At 39.6% G+C, this 9,480-nt stretch overlaps 2 protein-coding genes across 5 annotated transcripts; one reads left to right on the forward strand and one right to left on the reverse strand.

Annotated features, from left to right (window-relative positions):
* Positions 1-378: 378 nt before the first annotated feature.
* Positions 379-2,496, reverse strand: lsm11 (LSM11, U7 small nuclear RNA associated). The gene is made up of 4 exons (XM_004541105.4): positions 1,984-2,496; positions 1,395-1,534; positions 1,237-1,320; positions 379-924 (listed from the first exon to the last, which is right to left on the reverse strand). Exons 1-4 carry the CDS (start codon positions 2,435-2,437, stop codon positions 598-600), a joined length of 1,005 nt encoding a protein of 334 aa, XP_004541162.1. The 5' UTR covers positions 2,438-2,496; the 3' UTR covers positions 379-597.
* Positions 2,131-9,010, forward strand: thg1l (tRNA-histidine guanylyltransferase 1-like). 4 transcript variants are annotated; one of them, XM_004541109.6, is made up of 7 exons: positions 2,131-2,265; positions 3,090-3,203; positions 3,291-3,467; positions 3,565-3,734; positions 3,818-3,906; positions 5,575-5,682; positions 7,624-9,010. In XM_004541109.6, exons 2-7 carry the CDS (start codon positions 3,100-3,102, stop codon positions 7,783-7,785), a joined length of 810 nt encoding a protein of 269 aa, XP_004541166.3. In that variant the 5' UTR covers positions 2,131-2,265; positions 3,090-3,099; the 3' UTR covers positions 7,786-9,010. The 4 variants fall into 4 exon arrangements, with proteins under 4 accessions (XP_004541166.3, XP_004541164.3, XP_004541163.3 ...); XM_004541107.5 differs by having other exon boundaries at positions 2,134-2,265; positions 3,006-3,203; XM_004541106.5 differs by lacking the exon at positions 2,131-2,265 and adding an exon at positions 2,646-2,786 and having other exon boundaries at positions 3,006-3,203.
* The last annotated feature ends 470 nt before the right edge of the window (positions 9,011-9,480 follow it).

Consider the following 9,480-nt stretch of genomic DNA (forward strand, 5'->3'; position numbering starts at 1 on the left):
ATTTAAAAAGGAAAAAAAAAATGCAACATCTTTACAACTTCTAAGAGATGCAGTAAATCGTGCTTTTATGGGTAATGTGCCCATTAAAGAGTAAAAGCAATCTAAGACGTCAAGACAAATGACAGCTTTTGAGTGCCATCTGCAATCTCGAGCTTCACAAACTCAATTATTCATAATGCATTTATGAAGTCCGCTGAGACTGCGCCGTCATTCCCATTCAAACTAGCGGGGAAATGCAACATAAAGGGACAAGCTCTTTGAGATGACAATGGCCTGTTCGATGGCTCTGGTGTGTTTATGGTGCCACCTGCTGGGAGACAGCCATTTCACTGGGTTTCCTTTACAGGGTGTCAAATAAACTAAACAGGCAAAAACAAAACACACACAAACACACTTTTCTGTAATTACAACTGGAAAGCTTTTATTTATCAAAAGCAAAATCATTTCTCTGGTGGGCAAAGACAAACCTCCATATCAATATGATATAAATCATCAGTCTGTGATCCATCTGAATCTCTAGAATTTGTCAGTACTAGTTAGCGCAGAATGCTCCAAAAAACCCTGCATTGTTGCCCGGGATCAATGTAAGAGTGAAAATCAGAGCGGCTGGGGGTTAACCAGGATGACATTCTCGCCACGGATGAACAGCTGGTTGATGTGGCGCGTATGGACCTTGCCGTACGTCTTGGTTTCTTTCTTCTGGCGAGCCTGTGGACTTTGGACCACGAGCAGTGTTTTGTTTGCATCCTTTTCGGTTTCAGCAGCTCCTGACAGATCTGAGTCTGCTGTCCTGCTGTCTCCTCTCACACCAACGGCAGGAGAAGAAGAACGACTTTCTGGAGTCTCTTTGGGAGAATCTGCAGGCTGCTTCTTCACCGACTCAGCACATTCAGAGGTTTCCTGGAGACTTAGCTTCTCAAAAAGCTGCAGATACAAAGATTTGATCATTCTTAAGATTTTCATCCAACTGAACCACATAAAAGCGCTCCGTGTGCTCTATATGTATATGTAAAAAGACCTTTACAATTTAAGCCAGCAATACTACTGTCAGCTTGCTTGCAAGCATTTAATCAGCAAAGCACAGATAGCTGTTATTATGAAGTAGTCATTAGAAACTAAATGTTTCTAGCTTTCCTTAGAAAATCGAAGGACAAAATTTTACTCGTGTGTGTGTGTGTGTATATATATATATATATATATATATATATATATATAGAATGAAAACTCATCCATTACCCGTGTAGTGGTGAGGGCTTTCTCATGATAGAAAGCCTCTCCAAACAGAGGCTCTCTGTACGTTTCATCCACATCCACCATCGCCTGACAGCGAGAGATAACCAACGATTAAGATACGAAATTTGCGTAGTTCAAGAATGCCACATGAGATCACTGACCATGTTCCAGAACTTGTCGAAGGCCACGACAAAGCCAGAGCACACTCCCCTCAGACCTTTGAAAGTCCTGACGTGAACTTTGACTCTTATCCTCTCCTCCACGCAGCGGTACAGCTCCCCCAGAGGACTGCCTTTACACACTGAAAACACAAGACAAGCAGGTCGCACAGCTGCTTCTGCCTATTATGATAAATGATACAGGGAATTCAGCTAAAACTGATGCTTCTTTAAAGTAACAAGTAATGCTAAAATTATGAATAAAATATTTTAAAAATGAAATATATATATGTGTGTGTGTAATGTTGTAATGTGGTTTTCATTTTATTGGGGGCAAAGGGGTTATACGTAAACCACAACTAGGAACCTGCCAACCAAGCCATTCTGCGTCTTTTATTACTCCAGTAGTCCTATTTTACTGGGACATTTTATTTTATTTGTCGGTTTATTTGGGGTAGTCTGTCAGTTCTTAGTGTATTCTAATAAATACAAATATCGTATTCTAGTCCCTCCTAAAGTTTAAAGCGGCTCAGTGAAACTGCCCAGGCGGGACTAGGTCTCCAACACATTACATGATGAGTGTTGAACCTACGGGGCATTCTCGTCAGGACATTTTTCACAGGTTTCTGCCTCCTCTTCCTCCGCGTCGTGCCGCTGCTGCTTTCTCCCTCCTCTGACTCAGATACCGGGTTGTTCACCATGAGTTTCTTCAGCCTCTCGATGCGCTCCAGGTCAACCACGCCTTTCATCGCCTTACGCTGCCTTTTCTCCACGTTCTCCGGTTTAGCTCTCCCGCGGCCGCCCTTCAGAAAGCTCTCGTACTCGGCCACGTTGTTGAAGCACTTGATGTTTGGGATGGGAAGCTGCACTGTCGGTGAGTACAAGGCCAAGAGTGGATCAAATTTATCCGAGCAGACGTCCAGTTTATCTGCGCCATCGTCCTCGGCTTTACTGCCAGCCTCCGGCGCCGAGGCCGGGCTGGAGCAGGGTGCTGACAACGTCTCCTTACTGTCTGAATTTACACTTCTTTTTTCCCTCTCCTCCATGTTCAAAACAACCGAGGAATTCTGGGTATTTTGTCGTGTTTATCAACTGGACTACAAGTCCCATAGCCTCCTAGATGTACAGTATCTAGTTTAGTTTCTATTTAGGCACAAGATGGCGCTAGAAAGCAAATTACTTTCGTAAAATCTTTAAAACTTAAAAAAAAATTCCGCAAAGCATCCAAAAAAATTGAAAATTGAAGCATTATTTTTAAGGTGGCTGAAGAAACGGGAAATTATTTGCGTTTTATTTTAAGTCTACCGTAGCTCCGAAAATTTGTGTTCCGGGTGATTGTAGTTCCTCTACGACACAATTTCTGGGCGGACCGTATACAAACCAACGTGTTTGAATGTGCGGAAGAGAATTATTCTTATTATTTAGATATATTTAGTTTATATATTCGCTAAATAGAGAACTGACATACGTATAACACAGATCATTTTAATAATAACACTTTCCATCATTTGAAGTTATTGAATTTAGTTTTTTATATCATAGTAGTTGTCCGTTTTGACTGAATATTTTCCCACTGTTGACATATAATTTTCGCTCCTTGTGCTTTCTCTTCAGGATCATCCCAATGCTAATTAGTACAGCGAGCAGATTTGGTGTTTCGTGCTGTTCTCTTACACCTTCGGTCCGTCTTTTCTCCAGATCCAGTAACATGGCCAAAAGTAAGTTTGAGTATGTGCGCAACTTCGAAACAGATGACACCTGTCTGCGGAACTGCTACATTGTCGTGAGACTGGATGGTCGCAATTTTCACAAGTGAGTATTCTTCATTTGCGCTAAAACACCAGGAGCTATTTGAATCCAAATTGTTGTTTTGGCGTCTTAATGCATTATGTGTTTCAGGTTTGCAGAGCAGCACAAGTTTGCAAAGCCCAATGACGACAGGGCCTTGGGGCTGATGACAAGGAGTGCACGCTCTGTCATGGAAGAACTGGAGGATATTGTTGTTGCCTATGGCCAAAGTGATGAGTTCAGCTTTGTTTTCAACCGGTCTTCTACCTGGTTCAAAAGAAGAGCCAGGTGCTGATGTTTTACATAATGTTGAATAACATCATTTTCACACAGACATCTTCTAGCATTTTATCTGACTTCATTTTGTCCCCTCTTTTCCTTACAGTAAGCTCATGACCCACGTGGCCTCCCAGTTCTCCTCCTCGTACGTGTTTTACTGGAAGGAGTTTTTTGAGAATCAGCCCCTCCTGTACCCTCCGGGATTTGACGGACGGGTGGTCCTATATCCTAGCAATCGTAACCTTAGAGACTACCTTAGCTGGAGGCAGGCAGACTGTAAGTGCAAATGATGCTCTGAATGGTAAATCACACATTTGGCGTGGTGGAAATATGTCACATTGTGTCTCTGTTTCTTTAAGGTCACATAAATAATTTGTACAACACAGTGTTTTGGATGTTAGTGCAAAGAAAAGGACTCAGCACAACACAGGCAGAGGATCGCTTAAAGGTGAAACACAATTGATTAATGTATTTTTGAGTGTAAACTGGCAGCTGCAAGTGCTTATTAACAGATATAAGTATTTGAAAAAGGTATCATCAAAAAATCATATTAAGGTAATGCCCACATATTTAAGGTTGTAAGCATCGATATGTTAAAGACTGTCGCTTATAGTCAAGGTCATCCACACAGTATTCAAAGTGTACCATGTCCCAAATGACACACTGGCTTCTACCTACCAATAGATTCCAGCAGCATGTTTTGTAGATCCATATCAGCTGATCATGTGTCAGAAAAAAACAACAGTGAATGCTCACATCTCTCAAAATGTGCCATATAAAGGATAATTGATTGCCATACTTGGTGATTTTTTTCTTTCTGGCTACAGATACGTTATGGTAGGTATAAAGCTTTTCAACTACGAGTATCTGGTCTCCTAAACAGCATCAGGAACAAGCTAGTGGCAGTGATGGCTGGTGCTGATATAGTTATGTATTATCTATTACTTGTAAATTAAAAGGTTAATTTAGGGTATTGAATATTGTGAATTAGCCACAGTAAGCAAATCTGCCCTTTTAACATTTCCTAGAAGGAAGGTGAGGTCCCAAAACTATTAGGAAAGGGATTATTTCCATTATTTCCCCACACGCTATAGAAAACTGCCAACCAGAAACAAATAACTCACCAGACCACCAAAAAGCGAGGAAACAGGCGATGAGCCCCCAGTTGGCACAATATGAAAAAGGCATCCCCTTCCCCTGAGTCCCAAGTAGCCATAAGAACAACTTCTTAGTTATGTATTAGTGTTATATTTATTGAACAACAGATTTCCCAAAAATCAGAGTATAAAATGAGTGAGCCAAGACCACAATAACAAACAAGTAGAGCTATCCATCAACACAAACTTACATGACCTGGCAAAAAGTAATAAACCCAAATATATAAGTTTACCTACCCGGACTGTGAAAATGAATAAATTGGTTGATTCGTTAGCTAAGAATGTCTTAATTGTAAAAATTCATCTATCAGTATAATTTCAGTTTAAAAACAAAACAAACATCTTCTCCATTTAATAATATCACTTATATACTTACACAACACTTGGCTTTAGGGGCTGATAAGTTTCAAGGTACTATTTCTGATATTTCATCCGAGTAAACAAAGAGGTTATTTAAAAGATGTAAGCTTTCAGCTACGTCATTGTGAACAATTTATTACTGTGCATTAAAATAGTGTGTACAGGAACAGGTCTGTCACTAGCTATGACAGCTGCTACAGACTGACGCAGCTGTCCTCTGGAAATCACCTCATTCTTGTGGGGGCTGTCTGGAACCAGCTGATGGGTTTTGGGTGGATGTTTAGGCAGCATGAGTTATTTATTTATACCTTATCCAACATTCATGGTTCATAATTCCTACGTAATAATAACAACAACAAATAATAACAAAAAAATGACAGAGTGGTTTACTATTTATTTCTTGTTGATTTTCTTCTAGTTTTAATTCCAAAGTAAAAGAAACAGCCACTATATATAACCAGCGGTTTGGTGGGCGGTGGTGTTCCTGTCATGCTTTTGTTGTAGCTGTTTATAAAACTGTACTATCTAAAGACCATGTGAGGGATTGTGTAGCTACACACCTAAGTTTGGATGTCTCACAGTATTTCTGCCTTTTTCAGGGAACATTGGCTGGAGATAAAAATGAGATCCTCTTCACAGAATTTGGTATCAACTACAACAATGAATCTGCCGTCCACAAGAAAGGTACCACCCTCATCTGGGAAAAGGTGAGGTGCTCAAGAAGGGTTTTAAATCTATTCCCCTATTCCGTGGGCTATCTACTAAACTCAAAGGATAGAAACAAAGTATAGATCCTATCACGCAATTATCAGTCCGATACCGATACAGGCATTTGTGTCAATACTATTGATATTTTGATCAGTCCACCCACCTCCATTCATCAGGTTAGGTATGCCTCTCAGTGAAGTGCAGGGACACGCTGATCCAATCAGTGCGGTACATGTGCAGCCCTGGACATCCATGGCACGAAATCTATTATTGCTTAATCTAATGTGCATGAACGCCACTTGTCCCTGTAAGAAATTGGACTCAGTCTGCATGGGGGTTCAGTACCTAGTTAATATGTCAGAGTTTTTTGTTGGAATTAACCAGACGAATTGCTCCACCTGCGGCAATGCACCAAATTCTGTGTCAAAAAGTTAGGGCAAAACCTTTTAACAGTTTGAGGTGACGTCAGAACCTGTACATAGAAGTTTGTTGTTGTCCAGAAATTGAATCCAAGGTTTAAAAAAATGCCTAAAAACCTGAATTCTTTTAAATAGCCAGCAGGATCAACTCTTGTGCTTGCATAAATCAATTCCCTTGTTATGAGGTTTCTCATTCACATCACGTAGACATTGCTTAAGATTTGTCTGCCATATTGGACCAGTAGGGAAACATGTGTATTCTTCTACTGGTTGGCAGTGGAGTACCTGGAGGTTGCTGGATCTTCCTTGGTGAAATATTTGCAAAGAAGATGCTGCACCCAAAAGCTCATAGTGATTGCTTTGGTTGCTAGCAGGTTTCCAAGGTTGCCTGCGGTTCTTCCTGTTTGTCCACAAGCTTTTGCTAACTACTAGCGTAACAGTAATAACTTGAGAAAGTGTGACGCAAATTGGATAGGGGGAAGATTAGCCTTCAAAGTAAAAGTCGCACCTTTTGAAACTTTGAAAGTCCTACCTTAACATAACACATTGTTTTATTTATTTTTTTAAGTTATTCCCAAATTTCCTGTGAAATAGATGTTAAAGCAGGGTATGCATTTTAGAATGGCTGCCTTATGGTTGATAGATTGCTATTGTATGGTGCAACATCAGTTTTCTTCTCCGTCACATCCACCCCTCACTAGTTAGATCAGGATTTATAACACCAGTCAAAATGCCTCTCTCTCAAACTCAAAACAGTAGTCCACAAACCAGTGGGCCATGGGTGTGACCATATTTATATAGTCTGTGGTTGTTTTTGCATGTTTAAGCACACTAACGGCTCGCTTTTTCAAATGGTGTCTGTTTTTCTTCTTGTTAGAAGCAGTGAAGTCTGAGATTGAAACATTAAAATCACCACACTGCCTTTTTTCCCCTTTATTGGTATTTCTGTTGTTGTACATGAAAGAGAAATGTCAGCAGCTGCATACACTTTTTTTATTGCACATGACCTCACATTGTGGATGGAGTGTAAGAGAAAAGAGTTCTGCCACTAACATAGCAAGAAGCCATTTTTAGAAATTTCCTTTTCATGTAATAGTAGCATTTCCTTTAATAGGACATTTATTTATGCAGTTAGATGCTCCTTGGTTGTGAAAGGGAAATTTAAACTCACACAAAAACAAAGAAAAGGAAAGAAGAGATTTTCATAGGATCAAATGTATAAATAAATAACAAAGTATAAATCACTGTAATGTGTAGTGTGTCAGGCTGCCACTTGCTGTGGTACTGGATGTAGACCTGACACTAACTGCAGGAAACGCTGGTTTCATAGAAATTTAAGTTAGGTTGCATCACACTGCACCAGCTCCTCTGAGGGTTTTTTTTTTAAATGCACTCAAAACCAAATCCCACAAAATAATTTTACAGGGTTTAGGTACCGGACTGATTGATTATGTACTGCTTATCTATTCTCCAAATGTTGAACTACTTATATTAATCAATTTTCTCATTTGTCTTATCTAGCGAGATGAGACTGTCATTAAACGCACAAAGCTGCCAAATGGGGAGGAAAAGGACATGCCCGTCACACGTAGCAGGAGGAGGGTAGAGGCCTACCATTGTGACCTTATAGGAGAGCAGTTCTGGGAGGAGCACCCAGACATCCTGGAGGATGACAACTGCTAACCGAACCTTTCCTGTTGAAGGAGAACAACTCTGAACGCATCTGACCTCGGAGGTGGTCGGAAGCGGACCCTTTTAAGCAGCCACTCCAGAGCTACAGCTTTATATTGACTTTGTGTCAAATGACATGTTACCCATGAAGATCCAATGTATTCTTACTTTCATATATAAAAATGTTCCTAATATGTTGGAACTTCCCTTCTTTGACTGCATAATGATGTCTGTCATGTTTAAAGAAAAGCAGATGTGAGTGTTTTAATAGTGTGATATCTATTTACTCCTGCATGTGGCTCTCCTAAGGTTGCCTTTCCTAAAATATGCCCTCATCTGATACCATGAATGACATTTAGAATACTACCAACACTTGATCTTTCAGTACTTTTGACATATTTTCTCTTGGCCTCCTGCTCTTATTACTCAGGGGTATTCAGCATGTGTCAAATCTATTTTACCTTAAAATTCTAATCCTTGAGTTTTAATACTACTTCTGCAAAGCATTCCCTTGCAGTGTCCAGTAAGAAAAGAAATAAGCAGAGTAAAGCAGAAATCAATACCTTGACAGGAACTCACGGCCTTGTCTTGAAGCCAGCTTACCATTTAGAGACGTGAATGGGCTGCACTGTCATCGGAGCTAAGAATACCTCACACACCCTGCATACACTTTATCCTTGACATGTGCGCTGTGGGGTAGTTATCATCACACTTATAAATGACCGGCTCAGTATGAATGGCTGCTGGAAGCCTAAACTAGTAGGAGCCTACTGTATGTTGTTACTTTAGGTGGACTCGGTTGCAGTTGATATTTTTGGTTCTGTGACCTTGTTAAAAGCATTTAGCTGTACTGTATTTTATGTAATTAGAATTTAACTTTCTAAGCACAGATGTGGAGCAAATTCTAATACGGAGGCCTTTTTGTTTCAAATATACAGCGGTCATTATCTAGAATGACTTCATGAACAATTATATACAGATACAGTTATATAGTAATTAAAATATCAGCATATACTATATTATACTGTATGTTACTTTAATAACATATATAATCTGCCTGCCTGAGTCATTGGCAAACAGTCCGCCCAGTGGTTCAGCGTGTGGCCTAGAAAGTTCAGATAGCAGAACATGTTAGAACAAGTGGTGCAGTTATTTAAAGACAGCATATGCAATGCCAAACATTTACTCGCAGGTCTACTAAGTTAGACAATAAATTCAGGAGTGACCTAAATTGTAAGCTTGTGTTTATTTGGTTTTTTTTTTTGGTTAGTCCTTCAGTTCTGATAAGGTTACTAAGCTACTGGTAAAATGGCCAGATGGTGTGTGATAACGCCAACTAAATTTAAAACACAGTCATTAGGTCATTTAAAAAGGAAAACACACACAGCCACTGGACCCATGTGGGTATTTTATGGCATTTTTCAAAAGGTCTAGTAGCTCATTGTCCAGACTATCCTTTAATTATAACACTGAAAGCTTTTTTTTTAATTAACTGAAAAACAAAAGAAATTTCTGTATTGCATAGTGAAAAAAAATCTAACTTTTGTCATTTAATGGTTTATTTATTACCTAATTACTTTGGTGTAGTATGAATGGTAATCAGAGAGGTCTTCATTAGTAGGAAAAGCTGTAAAACTTATGAAAATACAGTTAAAAGTTCAAAATTTATACCCTCCTTTACATTTTCCAAAGCAGTCCAGAGATTCT

The sequence above is a fragment of the Maylandia zebra genome, linkage group LG2, assembly GCF_041146795.1.
Source record: "Maylandia zebra isolate NMK-2024a linkage group LG2, Mzebra_GT3a, whole genome shotgun sequence".
In the NCBI taxonomy this organism is placed as follows: Eukaryota; Metazoa; Chordata; class Actinopteri; order Cichliformes; family Cichlidae; genus Maylandia; species Maylandia zebra.

Bases quoted from the DNA above. Each gene is read 5' to 3' on its own strand.
- lsm11 (XM_004541105.4), bottom strand. From the start codon at position 2,437: ATGGAGGAGAGGGAAAAAAGAAGTGTAAATTCAGACAGTAAGGAGACG. The intron at 1,321-1,394 runs GTCAGTGATCTC...TCTCGCTGTCAG, and splicing joins TCGACAAGTTCTGGAACATG to GCGATGGTGGATGTGGATGA. The intron at 925-1,236 runs GTAATGGATGAG...TTGTATCTGCAG, and splicing joins AAGCCCTCACCACTACACGG to CTTTTTGAGAAGCTAAGTCT.
- thg1l (XM_004541106.5), top strand. The intron at 3,468-3,564 runs GTGCTGATGTTT...TTTTCCTTACAG, and splicing joins TGGTTCAAAAGAAGAGCCAG to TAAGCTCATGACCCACGTGG. The intron at 5,683-7,623 runs GTGAGGTGCTCA...TGTCTTATCTAG, and splicing joins CCACCCTCATCTGGGAAAAG to CGAGATGAGACTGTCATTAA.